At 55.2% G+C, this 18,995-nt stretch overlaps 1 protein-coding gene across 1 annotated transcript; it reads left to right on the top strand.

The window, feature by feature from the left end:
• The first annotated feature begins 286 nt into the window (after positions 1-286).
• LOC131278968 (uncharacterized) lies at positions 287-18,476 on the top strand. Its single transcript, XM_058299600.1, has 8 exons — positions 287-329; positions 4,009-4,078; positions 4,979-5,057; positions 5,500-5,913; positions 6,550-6,591; positions 7,878-7,954; positions 9,254-9,334; positions 18,126-18,476. The coding sequence occupies exons 1-8, from the start codon at positions 287-289 to the stop codon at positions 18,151-18,153; spliced, it is 834 nt and encodes a 277-aa protein (XP_058155583.1). The 3' UTR covers positions 18,154-18,476.
• Positions 18,477-18,995: the final 519 nt, after the last annotated feature.

Here is an 18,995-nt window from a genome sequence, read left to right as displayed (position 1 = left end):
GGGGGGGCTTGCTCCTGCCAAACCACCAGCGGGGGGTGCCCCAAGAGGGAGCACCGGTTCTCCAGGCGTGGGGGACGTGCGGTTGGGGAAAAACCATGGAGACCGCTTGAGCACAAGAACAGGTCTGCTATATTACGGAAGTACACTTGGTTATATAGGGTTGGGTAGAGGGAGGAGTAAGATATAGGGAGGGCTAGCTACGGGGTAGCAGTGGACAGGCTGAAGCTGATGGACAGCCCCGAGGTAAGCAGTCACCGGGGAAGAGGGCAGACTGTACGCCGGCAACATGGGCAGGACTGGCGGAAAAGATAGCGAGGGCTGGCTGAGAGGTTTGGAATAGGGGAGGGGAAAGGGGGAGTGAGAGCTGGCCGGATGTTGGGCTAGGCGGGAGATAGAAAGGGGGAGGGCAGCGCCGGCCAGCCGCTAGCAGCAAAGGCCCAGTCAGGCGTAGTCACCTTATCTAGGCCCAGTGGGCAGAGGCGGTATCACTTCTTGCTGCACCGTTTGCTACTGTGGCAAGCCGGGCACCCTTCCTCCCACACCCCCCCAGCAACACTCCCTCCCATCATCATGACACATCCATTGCATTTGGCAAGTACATCTCTGGGCAGCCCCGCACCCCATGGTCAACGGTCCACACTATGGCACACACTCTCCCCCATTCCATCCAGTGGGCCCTGTGAGGATTTACAATGTCCAGTGATTGCTCCTGAAGCACCATCCAGGGCAGCTCCATGTCCCAAAGACCTCTCCATCTCTCATCTCTTCCTGCCTTTCCCCATACCCATCAGCCATCATGTCCACTTTTCTCAATCCAATGCCACCTTTTCTATGTGGACATTGGATTGGTTGTGTCCATTGCACCTCTATGTCAAGAGGAGGCTCAGATTACACATGGATGTTGGATGCAATCCTCCCACTTTCAGTTGTAATCACTCTAGGCTCCATGGTGTGGTGGTTATCCTTCTTCAACTCCATCTTAGCTGAGTGTGGTGAGCCCAATAAGTCAGATTGTAGGTGCTGGAGTCTGTTGAGGCTCAGGACCTGGCTATCACATTGTCAGTCCAGAGATTCAAATCCCCTAAATATATCTTAAACCCCGACACTAACTGCACCTCCAGCACATTAGCATTAAAGTCTTATGAAGAGAGATCCCATCTGAGTCCAGATTCATCACACATAAACACCAGTTCCAAAGAGGGGCCATCTGACCTGGTAGTTAACCCCATCGGCCATGACCATAACTCCCATGGGTCTCTTTAGCCCTCGAAGGAACCGATATCTGGGGGTTGTATCTGCTTTATCTGTCTCTCAGACTCTGCTCAGTTGTGCATAAGGGCAATCCTTCTGACAGCCTCCAGACTCTTTTTTAGAGACTCGTAGCCATATAAACTCATTTCTCCTTTCCATTTCCCCCTTACATTAGGTCAAACAGCATTTTAAAGTCATGTTATTTTATGTAGACAGGGATATTCCGCTGATTCGCGTTGAACCTTCTGTATGAGGTCATTTTCCAGTTGCATCATCAGTTGGTAGTTGATAGTGGTCCCTCAGTGCCAGGGAGGCTCATCCCCGGGTGTCATGTCCCACGCTGGGGGGAAGGCATCTTTCTATTTTTAATTTCATCCATTGTGTCTTTAATTCCCATAAGCTCTGTTACTTTTCTTTGCAGTCTCAAATTGGTCTTTATGCTCCCTCAGTGACTTCTTAATACTCTTTATCCCTTTAATCATATTTTCTTTCAATTCTTTGAAGTGATTTAGGAGAGTTGCATGATTATCATTCATTAATTTTCTTAAATCCTGTATATCTTCAGGATATTTGGTCTGTTCCTTTGGCTGGGCCATCTCTTCCTGCTTCCTAATATGGCTTGTAAATTTTTGCTGATGTCTAGGCATCTGAATATGTCAATCAATTTGCTCTGATAGTCAATTTTTCTGTTGCCTGTTTCCTGCCCCCAATCCCCAGCTCTTCTTTGATACTTGGTTCACCTTATTCTGAGTCTTTAAAATTACCCAGCTTAAGTTATCAAAACTGGGCCAGGGATTCACTAATGGTGTGCAGATTTTCTCCCAGGAATTGGGGTTAAGAGAGTCCTTAAAGCAGTTTTTGCCCATGCAATTTCCAGACCAGCCAGCACATGGTGTTTCTTGGAAAACCTTTCCGTGGAAGTGTTTCTTTCGACCTCTACTTTCCTGTGTGGTGCAGTCAGAGCTGAAACTCACAGCAGGCTTTGCTGGCTGAATTCATGGAAGAGAAGCCTTCTGACGCCCCTTCCCTTTTCCTTGAAACAGCTGACAGGGAGGAGGATGTCTGTTCCCCTCCCACTGGGCTGCAGTGAGCCAGGGCTTTTACCCCAGCTTAATATCTTGGGATGGGGGAGGGGAGCCCTTCCCAGCCATGGTGGGCATTTGATAGCTGAGGTTTGTTGTTTTGGGTTCTTCATCTCTCTGTCCCTTGCCCTCCTGGGAGTTGCATAGCACTGTCCTGGTCTGTTGACTCTGAAAGCAGGTCCCTAGGACAGCTTTTGGCGCTTTCTCCATTGTTTTTGTGAGAGAGTTGAGCCCTGCCTGCCTACTCCAATGCCATCTTCCTGGAACTCAACTATCCTAGTTGAAATGAAAACATTCCACAAGAGCCACCCCTGTGAGGGGGCTGGCCTGCCACCTCCAGGGTCCTTCTGCTGGAGAGGGCAGTGATGTCAGCAGCTCTGAGCACAGCCCTCATGGGCTGCAGGTGACAGCAGACATGGCCTCCGTCCTGCAGAGAGACAGTGGATGCAGCTGCTCACCCTCCTCCCCGAGCACAGCTGGGCCCAGGCCTTGGGAAGCTGAGGTCCTGCTCCTCCAGCCTAGGGGATGACCATTAGGCTGAGCCCCACTCAGAGGGTGGCTTTGCAGTGCCCTTCACCCCAGTTCAGGGGCCAGTGAGCATGCGGGCTGCGGGCTGAGAGGTGCCCCCACAGCTATGGGCCTGCACTCAGCCTCCTGTGCCCCAGTCCCAAACCCCACAGAAACCGAAGGCTAAAGGAAAGCCAAAGCATCCAAAGTCCTTTCCCATGTCAGGCTTCCCCATTGCGGGATAGGGCGCCCCTAGCCACTCAGTCCTCTGCTCGCAAAGCTCATGGCCCGCTTGTGCCTCTTTGCTTCCCCCACATCCAGCCACCAAAAGTCCTGCTCCCTTCAAGTCCACACCACCCCGGGATCTGTCAGGCCCTGGCACACTCGCTGTCCTTGGATAAAGCCCATGCTGCCCGTCCTGCTCCTTCCCTTCCTCCCTGCACAAGCACGAGTAGTTCTGACCTCAGGACCTTGGCACAGGCCCCTCCACAGCCTGGAAGATTCCTCCCTAAGACCTCTCCCTGGTGGCTTCCTCACCTGTTGGGGCTCAGAGCAAGCATTGCCTCCTTGGAGAGGCCTGATTTTTAGTGAAGTTTTAACAGCATACAATCGTTGTGAGAATCGTAGAATGAACTTGAAATACTCATCACCTGCTGTCAGTAATGGCCCACCCATGCCAAGCTGGTGATGTCAATATCCCCGCTGCCCCTTATTTGAAGCAAATCCCGGACATCAGGTCAGTTCATCTGCAAATATCGTAATGTCTCAAAACAAGAAATTGTACCTGTAAAAGATGATCCAGGCCACCCGTTCTGAGTAGATGTCCCTTCACTTCCATGCTCTGTGCCTTCCTCATTTTTGTTGTCATGAACTTCACACTCCCTGACATTTATTTTGTTCATGATTATATTTTATGGGTTTGCCTCCCCATCCAGTCACGAGAATGTTCCTGCCTTGAGAACATCTCTCTGCCTGCCTTGTTTCTTTTAAATACCATCGGCTGCCCTGTGCCTGGGGCAAGGCCAGAGATCCTACAATTTCTCTGAGTAGACGATGGCTGAAGGAGAGGCTGGCCACCTGCCAGGGTCCACTTGTCTGGCTGAGGGCAGCAGGAGGTGGTGGATAGATGGACGTGCACTGACCTTCTGCTGTGGGTTTTCTCTTTTAGATAAAGCAGCAAGCTCTTCTGGAGACAATGTCATAACTTGTCCTGGAGTAGAACCTCAGATACTTGGAAAGTAAGTGCCCCGACCTGGGGACCCTTGTGGCAGGAGACCAGGTCAGCAGCGGTTTAGGGGTCCTGGGTGAGGACACCCTCGGCCGGGGCACCCGGGGAGCCCTCTGTACCTTCCTTGATGGGTGGTCCTGGAGGTGGTCAGGGATCCGTGTGGCCTGGCTCTGCTGAGGACAGCAGGAGGCGGAGGGTGCCTGCCTTAGTTTCCCCATGCTGTGACATCTACCAAGCCATGGGTTGTCTTGACAAGAGTGATTTCTTGGATGCCAGTGTTGGGACTGGAAGCTGGCTCCCTCCAGGGTGGGCAGCGCTCTGGTGCTGGCAGCCGGCAATCCTGGGGTCCCGTGTCTCCCCCACCACAGGGCCTTGTGCTCTCCTCTCTCTGCCGGGTTCCCAAGGACATCCAGCATCTTCTCCTCCAAGTGGCTTTCCCTTGAAAGCCCCCAGTCACAGCACTAAGGGCAGTCTCATTCCCCTGACTGCAGCGTAACGATGTCCTCAGAAGGTCCACTGATGCTGGGTTACACCCCAGGACTGGGTGCAGGTCGTGAACATGGTTTTTTCTGGGGCACGCGCTTCAGCCCATCCGGTTCCAAAGGCCTCCTGTCGCTGGCTGGAGCTGAGCCCACGTGCCCTGCCCACACGGAGGAGCTGAGTGAGCCCCCCCATGGCTGCCGCTCACGTGGCACGTGGCCACATGGTGGGCAGACGATGCCGGGCTCCTGGGGCCGGCCATGTCCCTCGGGGCCTCCAAGCCAGGCCGACCTCATGCTCTGGGGAAGGAGAGCTCGCCCACCACCCCAGTACCTTGCTGGCAAAGTCACTGCACCCAGGAGAGCTGGGGGCCAAGGTTCAGCCACGGGGGAGACCTGCTTGTCACCGGCCCACCCCCTCTGTGCTTTAGGCCCATCTTCGTTGAAATCAGCCTCAACAAAGGCATAACCTTCATCGCCAACAACCTCAAATTCAGAGGAAAGGACTGCGTGAGTACTGGGTGGGGACACCCCTGTCACGGGGCCCATTGACCCAACTCTGATGCAGACACACTGGGGGGCAGCTGGCAGCCAGGGTGAGTGGGTGGGGCAGGGGGCCCACCAGGACCAGAGTCCAGGCCTGCAGCACCCCTGGCTGTGTGGGTCCCAGGGCCCACCCCTCAAGGTCAGAGTTCAGGCAGGGGGATGGGGCAGCCTCTGCCACACGTGGCGTCCATGGCCCTGGGTGCTGCCGAGGTGGTCTGGGCATCTGGCCATGGACTCCTGGCCCCCCTGGGGTCCCTGGAGGTGGGGCGCCTGAGGAGAGGAGGAGGCCGGGGGTGGAATGCCAGGGGATGGGAGCCAGGAGGGGGCCACCCAGCCCCAGCCCAGCCCTAGGCCACACACGTTCTCTGGCAGCCAAGGCTGGATGGTGACAGTGGCCCTTCCACAGGGGGAGAATCCTGCTGCCAAACCCATTGAGGACAAGGCTGGGAACCCAAGCAAGGTCAACATCCAGCGCCTCACTGCACAATCCCCTGACACACCCCCTGAGAAGAGCCCCACAAAGCCCTCCAAGAATGCTGCAGCCAGCACTCCCAGGAAGTCCCCCGAGCAGTCCCCCGAGCAGTCCCCTGAGCAGTCCCCCAGCATGCCAGCAAGGACACAAATAGAGAAGACAAGGGCACTGATGAGGAGGAGGACCCCAAGGAGGACGCTGATGAGGAGAACCAGTAGGAGGATGAGGACGACGACCCCACCGAGAGCCAAGGCAGCTCCAAGCTCCCCTGGATGCCTGTCGTGGGATGGCGCATCCGCCCTGCTGCTCCTGCTGCTGCTGGTCTGCCTCTGCCACTTGCACTGGCCGGTGAGTGTCCCTGCTGCCTGAGCAGGCAGGTGAGTGCCCCTGCTATGGTGGCAGCTCCTAAGACTGACCGTGGCTCAGGCTCCGTTCCCCCCTGGAACCTAGAGGCACCCTGGCCTCCTGCCCCACCTGCCACGGGGTGCTCACAGGGAGGCTGCGCACGCTGGGCCAGGCTGCTCCGGTGCCCATGGCCCTTCTAGGGGTGACCAGAGGCCAGCGTACAGCAGGGCAGCAGGAGGAAAGACAGGAGTGCTCCTGTGTTAGGAAGGAGGGGCCTTTGAGGGGCTGGAGGACTGCCCCAAGAGCAGCAGGAAGGAGGAGGAGAAAGGGGGGCAGAGAAGGAGCAGGCAGATCCCTTCCCAGGGAGCGCTCGAGGGAAAGCCTGCGGGGACCATCCCACAAAGGGCTCTCGGCTTGGGGTGGCCTCAGCCTGCCTGGACTGCCCCAGCCCTCCAGGGAGGGGCGGTGTCCCTGTCACAAAGGAGGAAACTGAGGCTCAGAGGCAGCCATGCTGGCCACAACCCCACAGGCATCGGTCTGTGCCCCGCGGCTCCAAGCAGAGTCCCCACCTCTCCCAGGGGCTGAGACTGAGCCCAAACCACACCTTCCAGCAAAGGTTATGTCTTTTTATCAATCTAGACAGAAAAGGAGCTGCCGCGACTCCTGCCGGAACCCTCTACTGTAAGTCCTAAGTGCGTCCTGACTTCCTGTGAGCTCATCTGCCATGCACCGAGCCTCCCACGGCCCAGGGAGGGGTCCGCTCCCGCCCCAGGAGCTCCACCGCCTGTGCCAAGAGCCTGCAGAGCAGGAGGAGCAGGGCGCAGGGGTGGGGGGAAGGGGGCTACTAGTGAAGCCAGGCGTCGCCCTTCCTGGGCTCCCACCAAAGGGGCAGTGTGGGCAGCCTGTGGGGGTCTACCATGGACACTCCTGAGACAAGTGGGGCACTTGGGCCCCTGCTGGCTGGCAGGATGGTACTTGCCCAGGACTCAGGGAAGCTTCTGGAAAAGGAGCCTCATGTTGCAAGGACCCAGCTCTGGGATCTGCCGTGCCCTTGTCTTAATCATGGTCTCCTGGTGGGCAGAGGGGCCTGGCCAGGTCAGCCCTTGGGGCCTGCAGGGCTGAGCGTGGACAAGGGAGCTTACCTGGCATGGAGCTGTGAGGCGCACCCACCCGGGGGAGCCCAGGGCTGGGTTCAGGGCAGCAGCAGTGGGGCCAGGTGGGCCTGAGGCAGTTGCGCTTTCAAAGCTGGAGCCTGGTGGATGAGGGGTGTCCCCTGCCCATGTGCAGACCCCTGGCTGGCCCAGCAGGTGGTGTCTTTGTTTGCCAGGGCTGCTCTGACAAATGCCATGCACCAGGTGGCTTGAACCTGGAGGTCACTGTCTCTGGGTCAGGAGCCCAGAAGGCCAGCTTTCTCCCGGATCCGCAGGGTTCCAGTGCCAGCCACTGCAGGGCTCAGGGTCCTTGGCTGTCCTTGTGTCTCGGCCACATGGCGCCATCCTTGGTCCCCTCCATTCTCTGCCTTCAGGCTCCTCCTGAGTCACATTTCCTCCTTCATGAGGCTCCTGGAGTGGACAGAGCCCCTGCTTCTCTTTGGCCACCCCTCCAATAGTGACGTTCTGGGCATGTCCTGTTACAGATGGTTCCCCCCAGAGAGCACGGCTGCAGGCGTGAACCCCTCTCTTCTGGGGCCCTCAATCCAAGCCCCACACAGGGCACAGCCTCAAGGAGGCTCTGCCAACAGGGACGTCAGAGGAGCTAGGGGACAGGGGAGCTTTGCAGCACTTTGGGGATGAGCCAGATGCCATCTTGTTTGCCCCAGAGGATGCTCCCTGGGTGCGTGGGTGGTGCTGATGGAATCCGGGGTCCCTCACTCAATCGTTCCTTATTCACCCCACAAACATTGGCTGAGTGGCAGCACCAGCCCCCTGGTTGTGCCGCCCTGGAGCAGATGCTTTCTCTTCCTACAGACAGTGTGCTGCAGCCTGCCCATGGTGATGCCCGCCCGCTGTGACTGCCCGGGCACTGGGCATCTGAGCCAAATGAGGTGAGGAGGGCTGGGGCAGGGGAGAGGGCGATGGTTCAGGTGCAGAGGCCCTGCTGGAAGGCTCCACCTGGGGGAGTCCAGGGTCCGGGATGCTTTGCTTCCTCCCTGGGTGCCAGGGGCCAGGGGAGGGCATGAAGCTGCGGAGCCAGTGTCCCAGGTGCTCCAAGTTGACTGAGCCCAGCTGCCCCTGCCCCACCTGGTCACTGGGTGCTGGCGGGTGGCCCACAGCAGGCAGGTAACTGGTTGCCACCCAGGTTTCCTCAACTCAGGGGTGGCTCAGGTTTCAAACCCCAGCCAGCAGTGGAGGGAGAAAAACAGCCTGAGCCACAAAGAGGGGTGAATGAGTCAGAGAAATAGAGACGTTCTGAGCAGCCACTGTTAGCACCTTCTCAATTCTCTGGAGACACCGCAGCTGTGCCTGGCCCAGCAGCAGCCTTTTTGGCAGAATGAGGACAAGAGCTGCAGGCTGCGTGGCTGGTGACACGGGGTGCAGGGCTGCAGGGAGGAGGAGCCCCAAGACCCCATCCTTGAGTGACCAGTGCTGGGCCTTGAGTCCTGGGAGCCCAAGCCTCACCCCTTTGCCCCTCCCTGGACATGCTGCTGAACACCTGGTTGGGAGATCCCTGCCAGGCCGAGGGTCCTGGGGTGAAAGGGCCATCTGGAGGACAAGAACCCCAACCTCCTCCTGGCCGGGCCCCTCCGTCCTGCTCCTGCCTCTGCTCCATGCTCCTCTATGGCCCAGAAAGGCACTGGAACAGCCAGCCCCAGCCCTGTCCTGACACAGTGACTTGTTCAGCCTGCTCGGCCCACACCCATCTGCCCTGGTGGCTCAGGCCAGCCAGGTGCTGCCCTCCACTGGCCCAGGGCTCCTTCTGGACTGTTCTCTGCCCTTCCCACCCCCATATCAGGGACCTGCCCCTGAGCCAGGCATGGGACCTCCCACCTGGCCCCTGCCAGCCCCCTCCTCCTCCACCCTGGCGCAGGGCTCCCTGCCCACCATGGGCTCCTGCCCAGCTCCCCGCACCCCCCGACCACCCCGTCAGGGTCCTCTCCTGGCTCCTGGTATAGCTCGCCCGGCCTGGGAACTTGTCCCCTAAACGAGCCACTGACCCCTCATGCCAAAAGGGTGTCTTGTTCCAGATTCTGACACTGAGCACAGCGACCACCAGCCCAGCAGGCATGCAGGCCGCCAGGCTCCACCTCCGAGCTCATGCGGGTTCTTGGGGCTTAGCAGGGCCTGACCCTCTCTGGACACGTCGCTTGGCCGTGCCGCGTCTTCAAGCCATGTCTGCTTTGCAGGGCAAGTTGGAACTCCTGTGTGCCCTGTTCAGTCCACGTTGCAAACCAGTGCACCAGATGCGGCCCCCGTTCCAGAGCACGGTGAGCAGGCGCGGTGCTGCACCCGCGGCGGGCCGACGCCCCAGTGCTTTTCCCTCGTGACGCCTGCTGACAGACAGGGCCCAGCCCTGGGAAACGGCCTCAGGAGCACGCAGGCCCCAGGGGCCGGCTGTGGCTGCCCACACTCTCCTCCCTGTGGTCTCAGATGGGTGGGGACTGTCCAGGCTGGAGGCTGAAGGGCCACGGCCAGAGACAAGGGCAAGGGGCTGCAGAGCAGGGCTGGCCACCAGCTCCAGCGCTCCTGGCCCATGAGTCCCCTGCACCTGCAGCCCTGGGTGTCAGCTGGCTTTATGCCACCCAGGAGGTGGCCTCCCACCTGGGGGCCTTGGGGTACAGCCCCCATGGGCTCTTCCAGGTAGCCACGGTCCCCTGGAGTGGGCTCTCCGGCATGGGGGGTCAACGGCAGTGCTGTGTGTGCACGTGGAGCCAGGGCGGTGCTGCACCCATGGTGGACCTTCTGGGCAGCTGCCCTCAGGGGGCCCTATAGTCCTCTACTCCGGCCCCTCTTCTGGCCCCAGCCTTGGTGCTGTGGTAACGTGCAGCTGTACAGGCTGGGAAGCTGGAGCACAGGGAGGCTTGTGCCTTGTCCCACCTCACACAGCCACTGTGGGGCGGGGAAGGACCAGGACCAGGCAGCCTGGCTCTGGAGCCCAGCACCCTCCTCGCCCTGCACTGCCTGTCCTCGGAGCAGCACTTGGGATCTTGTGTGGTCATTCTACATCACCTGGCAGCTGTCTGCATGTGGCCATGGGCCCCCTGACACTGCCTGCTGCCCACCTGGCACGGCCTCCCTCCTGTCACACTTCATGCAGGTGGGGCAGGGGCCCTGGAGGTGCCCGGCCCTTGACCGCCGCATCTGTGGCTCTGGTGGCACTCCAGGACTGGTCTGGGCTGGGGCACAGGCTCACTTTGGGTGCAGCCTGAGGCCCTTAAGGTCACTCACCTGGCATCCTCACCTGTGTGCAGGGAGGCAGCTGCGCACCCCTGGCCGGCCCTCGCCCCTAGCCTGGCCACCTCCTCTGCATCTCCCAGGTGTGGAGACAGAGGCTCCACCTCAGTGAAGGGCTGGGTGCTGCAGGGGGCAGCTTCTCTCGCCGCAGAGCCCCCGGCTGGCCAGCATCTAGCCATCAGGTGGTCCCTGGGAACAGCTGGAAAGCGTGTCTCTGTAGTGGACTGGGCTGTACGTGCAAGGCTCTCATGGGCACTGGTGTCTTGATTTCCACCCCACACGCCGGCAGACTTCCTTCTCCATGGGAAGCCGCCTGTGTCTGTGGGCCGTGGTTGGAGTGTGTTGGGGCGGGTCTGAGGCTGCACGGGTGCCCAAGGGGCAGCTGAGTCTTGTTCTTCTTGCCCTGCCCATGATGGAGCTGGGCCAAAGGGGGCACAGACGTAGGGCTGGGGAAATCCTAATGAGACAGTGTCCTTCCATCATTGATCTTTAGGAAAGTCTCTGCTCATGCCTCTGGACTGTGATGGCACCTGGCTCCCCTCCCTCCTACTTCCCCAGGAGATCCAGAAACAGAGTCCAAGCCCCAGAGCCCTGGACACTGAGGCTCCCTATCAGCTCTGCCGGTCCCTTCAGGAAAGGTCCTGAGCTGTGCAGTAGTGAGCTGAAGAGACATAATGGTAGTTGGCTTCACTTGACAATTGCTGATGGCCAGAGAGGAAGGAGAGCCACCCCTCCGAACCTCAATCCCTTCACCCCCTCATGCCCATGCCACGGACTCAGGATCCCTGCAGCCCCCAGAGGGCTCCTCTCCTGGGTGGAGGTGTCCAGGCACTTACATCTGCCCCTCTATCAGCACCTGTTCAGATCATTCCTGGGTGCCCCTGCAGCCCCAGGATGGGCATGATTGGGGCAAGAGACTGCAAGTGTCCCGTAGACCATGCCCTGAAGGAAAGCAGAGGGACCTGCAGCCCTTAGGGAGCACCAGCCCCAGAATCATTTGCTCATGTTCTGGGATAAATGAGTGGAAATAAAGGAGCGAGAAACAAAGATAAAGATTCCATTCTATGCCCAATAGCAACAAAACCCAAAGTTCCCATGAATGAGTAGAACTCGATGAATGTTATCCCAGGGTGGCATGCTCTGGGTGAAGAGAGAGGCAGCGAGTCTAGAGAGAGTGGGAAATCAACATGATCTTCATCAACCCAGTGGTCAAGTTGCCCGTGATGATACTTAGTGTTGGCACAGAGAGAGGGTGGGGGACGGACACCTGCCTGCCCTGCAGGCATCAGTGTGGACAGGATCGGCTTTCTGAAGCACTTCTCATCCTGTGCCTGGGCCTGTAGATGCAGCACTCTCTGTGGATGGAGGGATAGATGGATAAATGGGAGGATGGATGGATGGATGGATGGGTTGATGGGTGGATGGGAAGGTGGAAGAGTGGGTGGATGGATGGATGGATGGGAGGATGGATAATGGATGGATAGATGGGTAGATGGAGGTGTGATGGATGGATGAATGAGCATTTATGGTTGGACAAGGGATTGCAATGATACTTTTGGTCATTTCTCTGACACCAAGAGGCATGTTTGGATCTGGCATGTATGAAGGCACAGAAAGCCTCTTTGGGGGACAATTGTGGAAGGATGGAAGGGGTCCCTGTAACATTTTCAGGGGTGACCATAGGAAGAACTTTGTTTAACCAGTTATTACTTGTATAAACTTGGCCTAGTTTCTTAACCTCTCAAAGCCTCACTTTTCTCATCTGAAAAACAGGGAAAAATAATAAAACTCCCTTTTGCTGCAAAATACAAAGACCACACACCAACCAGGCCCCGGCGGGAGCCCCTCCCCAGCCCAAGAATCACAGTCCCCAGGCCAGATGAGTAGAGGGTCTCGTGGCTCAGGGTCAGTGCTTGGGGAGAAGTACTGTGATTGCAGGAAGGATTGGGAAGTCCCAGGAGGCACAGGCATTTTATTTTATTTTTTCATTGATTGAAGTACATCACTCATACATAAACATTCATAAACAATAAATGTATAATAGTTGTGAACTTACAAAACAGACATATATGACATCAAACAAACATATATAACATCTCACCCTACCACCAATAACTTGCATTGTTTTTAAACCTTTTTAACTGATGATTAAAGAGCATTGTCAAAATTTTACTATTAAACAAAGTATTTTTCCCCTAACCAATCTGATTATTATCTTTATATCATTTATATACAAACATACATAAACAATTAAGTGTATGGTAAGAGTTGTGAACTTACAAAGCAAACGTGCATGACATCATACAGGGGTCCCATACATCAACCCACCACCAACTCCTTGTATTGTTATGAGATGTTTTTTACAAAATATGAAAGAACACTGTCGAAATCTTACTACTAATCATAGTTCCTATCTTACTTTGGTGTGTTTTTTCTCCCAACCCACCCTATTATTATTTCTTAAATGTATTTTTTATGATAGAAGTTGTAAACCTTTAACACAATCATGCACATGTGCAGAATTCCGAAACAAAGCACCCCTCCATCAATACACCAAAATGTGGTGTATCATTTGCAACAGATAAAATGATATCATCTGATTACTGCCATGTCCATAGTGTACATTTGGCTCACATTTTCCATACTGCCTCAGAATCAACACAGTACATCTTTTGCATAGATGCATGAATATCGTATTATTCCTACTAACCACAGTCCATAGGTCACTCCAGCCATACATTCCCATGATTCTCCACATTCCCATCACCCTGCAATAGTGATATACATTTGTTCTAGCTAACAAAGGACACTCTTGAATCTGTACCATCAACCGAAGTTCTCATCCACCTCTTGGTTTACTGTCCTATCCAGTTCCTAGATTATTCTCAAGCGTTCTGTCAGTGGCATTTACATAAGTAGACTACCATTTTCAGCCACATCCCCATTTATAAACTAGCTGTTACTCACTATGTGTTACCATCCACTCTATACATTTCCATAATTTTACAGTAAAGCTAATTAAAACTTCTACATACATTAAACATCAGTAGTCCACTCAGTTTTTCTCTTACCTCCTTGAAGAATCCACTACGTACCACCAGGTCTTGTGCTACATTCAGCTCACAATAGGTTGGCTTGAAGGGAAGGCAACACAGAAATAAAGGTAGAGACACAAGAGGGGAGAGAAACCTGAGACCAGGGGCCTCACAGCTTCTGGAACTGAGATCCTCAACCCTGGTTTTCCCATCGCATTTATTGGGAAACTACCAAGCAGTTGTTTGCTATCTGAACTAGAACATCATTGACAAAAACAGGAAACAACTGCAACATCTAACAACAGCTACATTTAACAGGTGTAACATTTACAGTAACAAACAGGTAAGCCAGTTTCCCACACAGTCCTGAAGATATTTTCCAATAATTTCTTCCAGAAGTTTCATGGTTCTTGCTTTTAGTTTTTGTTTTTTGATCCATTTTGAGTATGTGTCTTGGAGTTGGTCTATTTGGATTTTTTCAGGTGGGGGTTTTTGTGCTTCTTGGACAGGGATATCTATGTCCTTCAATAGGGTTGGGAAATTTTCTACCATTATTTCTTTAAATATTCCTTCTGAATCTCTGGACTGACCATGTGATAGCCAGGCCCAACAGACTTGCAACTCCTACACTCTGGTTTATTGGACTTACCCCACTCAGGTAACATGGAGGTGAGAAAGGTCAGCCACCACACCAGGGAGCCAAGAGTGCCTACAACTGAAAGCAGGAGGATTGCATCCAGCATCCATGTGAAATCTAAGCCCCCTCTTGATATAGATGTGGAGTGGACACAACCATTCTAAGGTCCAGGGGATGGAGGAATAGAGTCTGGATTAGAGTGGACTTACTGATATTCTATTCATGAACTAATGTGATTATTAGTAATCAAAGAAAATTTGTCATTGGTGTGGAGAAAGTGGCCATGGTGGCTGCTGGGGGTAGGGAGTGGGAGGAAGAGATGTGATTTGGTGGTGTTTTCAGGACTTGGAGTTGTCCTGGGACTGTGCAGGGACTGTTACCAAACATTGTATGTCCTCCCATGGCCCACTGGGTGGACTGTGGGAGAGTGTGGACTATGGTGTGGACCATTGACCATGAGGTGCAGTGGTGCTCAGAGATGTATTCACCAAATGCAATGAATGTCTCATGATGACGGAGGGGGCTATGGTTATGGGGGAGGAGTGGGGTAAGGGGGGTGGGAGGTATATGGAGGCCTCACATTTTTTTAATGTAATATTAAATAAAACAAATAAAGACCAAAAAAAGTAAAAAAATATATTCCTTCTGCCCCTTTTCCCATCTCTTCTCCTGCTGGGACACCTATGACATGTATGTTTGCATGCCTTTTGCTGTCATTTAGTTCCCTGAGACCTTGTTCAATTTTTTCCATTCTTTTCTTCTTCTCCTCTTTTGTATGTTCACTTTCAGAGGCCATTTCTTTAAGCTCACCAATCCTTTCTTCTGCCTCCTCAAATCTGCTATTATATGATTCCAATCTTTTTCTAATTTCATTGATGGCACCTTTCATTCCCACACGATCTGATATTTTTCTATGTATGCTTTCAAATTCTTCTTTGTACTCATCTAAAGTTTTCTTATAATCCTTAATCTCTTTAGCCATCTCATTGAATTTATTAAGATTTGTTTGAACATCTATCATTAGTTGTCTCAACTCCTTTATGTCATCTAGAGGCTTATTTTGTTCTTATCTGGGCCATAGCTTCCTGTTTCTTGGTGTAGATTGTAATTTTTTGTCGGTGTCTATGCATCTAGCTTACTAGGGTATTTTTTCTGGGTGCCATTTTTCTCTCTAATTTAGGGCTCCCTGCCCTTTCTCCCTTGCTGGTAATGCAGTAGGAGCCAAGCATGTAGTTGGTCCTGTAAGCTGTGGAGGCTCAAGCTGCCCTCATTGCACCAGGGACCAATGAAGCTTCTTCCAACTTTCTCCTTTGCCAGGGACAGGGGCAGAGTCACAGCCATGTGAAATAATCCACGTGCAGGTCTAGACAGTAGTTGCCCAGAGGGACTGATGGAGCTTCACATCCCTTTCTCCCCTACCTGGGGCAAGGATGGAGCTGCAGGTGTGGGCAGCAATCTCTGCAGTGCAGGTCTAAGATGACTGAAGTTGCCCTGGTAGTCTTCTGATTTTCAGTCTATGCCAGCCAGAGTTCCCTGCTGTTGCCTGTCTAGGCTGGTGCAGGCCTCCTCAGCCTCCTCCCTGCCAGAGGTGGGGCTGAAGCCTAGGCGGGCTACAGGCTGATCTATGTGAAAGAAACTGTCAGCCCAGCTTCCCCTCAGGCTGGGGGTGGAGTCAGAATGGTGGCTACTGGCCTCTTTCTGAGATGGGCTGGTTCTCACCCCAGCTGTTCCCAGGGTTATCTCTTAGCCAGCCAAATCTCCCAATCTGTAGCTGAAATTGGCAGCCAACCATCTCCTCCTCCCCTGTCTCTGGGAAATGGAGCCTCCAATTCCTGTCACAGAACAGCTCCTGGGGCAGCTTGCACCACCAGAGTAGGATAATCACTGGTGTCCGTGGTTTGGCCAGTAATTTCCCAAAGAGGTTGGCAGAGGTCCCTGAAGCTTCCTCCCTGCTGGAGGTGGCACTGGGGCCGAGCTGGAGCTGCAATCGGACCTGGAGGGAAAGAAGCCGGTCCCCACCAGCACTGGGATCCTCAGTCCACCCAGCTTCCTCTCGTGCCAGGCATCGAGTTAAGATGGTGGCTCCTGGCCTCTTTCTGACCTGGACAGGCTCAAACCTTAGCTGTTCTCATCATTATACTGTAGCCCACTGAGTTTACCCATCAGTAACTGAAGTTGGTGTCCAACCATCTCTTCCTCCCCCATTTTGGGGAAGTGGAGCTTTCAATTCCAGCCACGCAACAGCTCCTGAAGCCCCCAAACAGGATCTTCAGCTAGCTCCAGAGAGCTCTGGGTGTTTGCTAACTGTCCTGTAGCAGGAGCCAACTCTAGGAGCTCCTTACTCTGCTATCATCTTGCTGGTGATAAAAATGACCCGGCACAGTCATTTTTGATGGAAATGAGACTTTGTGGAGGAGATAAAGTTTGGGTTGTCTTTTAAAAGATGAGTAGATGAGAAAAAAAAAGGACATTCCAAAGAGAAGAAGAGTGTGTATAAAAGCTTAGAGATGGGGAGAGCTTAGTGAATGTAAGATTTGGCCATATCCTGAGCCTCCTGTGCAGGCTGCCCTGGCCTCTGCTGTGATGGAATTGCTGCAGGTCAGCACAGGCACTGCAGGGCCAATGAGTGATCACAGCCAGGGGATGGCAGGTCTCCAACCCAGGAGGTGTCCACCCAGCAGCAGCGTGTCCATGTGCTGGAAGGTTCTCCAAGGGTTCGTGGGTGGCTCGTGGCCCCCAAATCTGATCCCCACTGTGTCCTGGTTTGGGGGTCAGGCCCTGTGTCTTCCGGAGGAAAGCTCTGTGCTCTCTGATGTGCCAGGCCCCTCCTCAACCCCAGCTGTGCGGCATTGGCTTCTGCCTGCCTTCTGTGTCCTCCGCTGTCCCTTGTGCGTGAGGTTCTGAGGTGACCCCACCACACAGGACAGGCCCCAGCATGTGCTAAGGATGTGGGGAGGGATGTGTGAAGTCAGCAGGGCCCGGGGACCTCACGTAGTTCCAGTGGCCTTTCCTGGGTGGCTTGGAGGCTGTGACGTGACCGTTTCCTGGGGCCCCTGCTTCGCCATCCTGGGTGGTGTCGTAGCTTCCTCCAGCTGTCGTGGAAGTTTCCTGAGCTCCGTGGCTTTGGGCGCGCACACTGGCCCATCCTCCATCCACAGGCTGGAGGGGGTCTCCAGGCCCCATGGCCTCACCTGGTGACATGCACAGCTCTGCAGGCCCTTCAAGGACCTGGGTGCCCCGGGCTCACTTTCCAGCAGCCGAGGGGCCACGTGCCCGAGAGCAGGGCTATCTTGATGGCAGGTGTCTGGCTCAGAGTGGGGCATGGGCAGGCCCTCGTGGAAGGCCAGGCGGACATGGTGCGGGTGAGCTGGAGGATCGCGGCCCCAGGCCAGAGCCGAGGGTGGTGGCCGAGCACCCGCTGGAACACTGCTGTGCCTGTCCTGATAAGGCCAGCCTCCAGGGCACCGGGGGTGCTGGGCTCTAAAGGTAGATGCTGGGGTCTTGAGGTGCTGCCCGCTGCAGGCGAGCAGGTGTCCCGGAAGGCCGGCGGTCTCCCTTCTCCCAGGGGGCTTCCCGAAAGCACGGGGAAACCCTTCCTCGCTGGAGAGAGGGAGGGGCTGATGTGTTCTGGTCGCTTGCGGGGGTCTTGAGTGGAGGGTGGGGGTCCTTGGCAAGCCCGGGAGGGAGGACCAGAGAGGACAGAAGCGCCAAGGCAGTGGGTGCCACAGACAGATGCAGGGTCTGCACGGGCTTCCTCACACAGTGGGTGGGGCAGTCCCTCTGCCTTCAGGGGCCACCTGTAGCTCCTAGCCTCATATCTCACAGTGGCCCAGGGCCATGGGGAGGGGTCCTCCTTCAGCAGACACTCACTGAGGCCCAAACCAGGCAATGCTGTGGCCCCAGGGCAGTCGGGCCACAGGGGAGAGGCCACGGTCAGAGGTCAAGCCTGGAGAGGGCAGGGGAGCCCCTGCAGAGGAGGTGACAGCCAAACCTCACCACCAAGTGGAGTGGAGGCTGGAGGCCAGCACCCAGGGAGAGGTCCACCGATGGCTGCAGGTGTGCTGAGCCCAGCCCACCGTGCCAAGGGAACTGCAGCCTCAGCTCCCAAATCAGACGACCTTTCTGTGACCTACTCTCTTCTCTGCCCTACAGGGAAGGTGCCTCACCTTCGCCCCAGTGAGAGCCCCATGCATGCCGGTGTTCTGCGACCCAACCCTGTGTGCCCCACCCTGCCGTGAGGGGGTCCCCTTCCCCGTGTGCCCGGGATGCTGCCATCCCCCCCGTGCATACTCCCCGTCCTCCCGGATGCTGCCCCTGGTCTTGCCCTACTCCCGGGCACTGGCCGCCTGCCCTCCACGAGCCCTGACTGCAAAGCCCCATCGCTAAAGCACCGAAGGGCCAGGATTGTTGACTTGCTAAGGTTGACACACAGAGTTTTGGTTTTACAATAAAAAAGATGTTGGCATTTGTTGCTGATGATTAAAAGAGTTTATTTCCTGGTGAGTTTCTGTCCTCTCTGAGATGCATGTACACTCCACCTGCTAGAATAACTCATCCCGGGGCCCCGTGGGGGATGGGCATGGATTGTGCCACTCACAGCACCTCATCTTCATCCATCTGCCAAATTCTGCTCCATGAAAAAGCCCAAAGACCCTTTTTCATGTGAATCCAGTCCTAACTTCATGCAAAGAGAAGCCTTTGAATTTCTCCTCTCCTTTCTCCATGTCCCTGGTTTCCCACTTTGGAGTCCCACATTCTGAACATGTCATAGAAGGTGGTGAGGAGCCCCCAAGGTCACTAGCTGGAAGCACAACTTCTCCATCCAGGTGCCCCGAACTGTGCCCAAGCCCAGAAGGATTCCACTGAACCGTGTCCTCTCCACTAGAGAAGAAAATTGAGTCCCCATCTGATTCCATCTGCCCCTGTTGGAGAATCCACACTCAAAAAGGATGAGTTTTAGTGAGCAGCATCCTCCCACGAGGCGTAGCCCATGGTCTTTCTGTGTCTGTGAAATCGCCAGGC

Source organism: Dasypus novemcinctus, chromosome 6 (assembly GCF_030445035.2).
Source record: "Dasypus novemcinctus isolate mDasNov1 chromosome 6, mDasNov1.1.hap2, whole genome shotgun sequence".
In the NCBI taxonomy this organism is placed as follows: Eukaryota; Metazoa; Chordata; class Mammalia; order Cingulata; family Dasypodidae; genus Dasypus; species Dasypus novemcinctus.
This window is presented reverse-complemented; position numbering and strand designations above follow the sequence as displayed.

What these genes read in the sequence shown, in the direction of transcription:
- LOC131278968 (XM_058299600.1), top strand. Translation starts at nt 287, where the DNA reads ATGGGCAGGACTGGCGGAAAAGATAGCGAGGGCTGGCTGAGAG. An exon ending in TAGCGAGGGCTGGCTGAGAG is followed by an intron (nt 330 to 4,008) that starts GTTTGGAATAGG and finishes TTTCTCTTTTAG; the next exon opens with ATAAAGCAGCAAGCTCTTCT. An exon ending in AATTCAGAGGAAAGGACTGC is followed by an intron (nt 5,058 to 5,499) that starts GTGAGTACTGGG and finishes GCCCTTCCACAG; the next exon opens with GGGGAGAATCCTGCTGCCAA.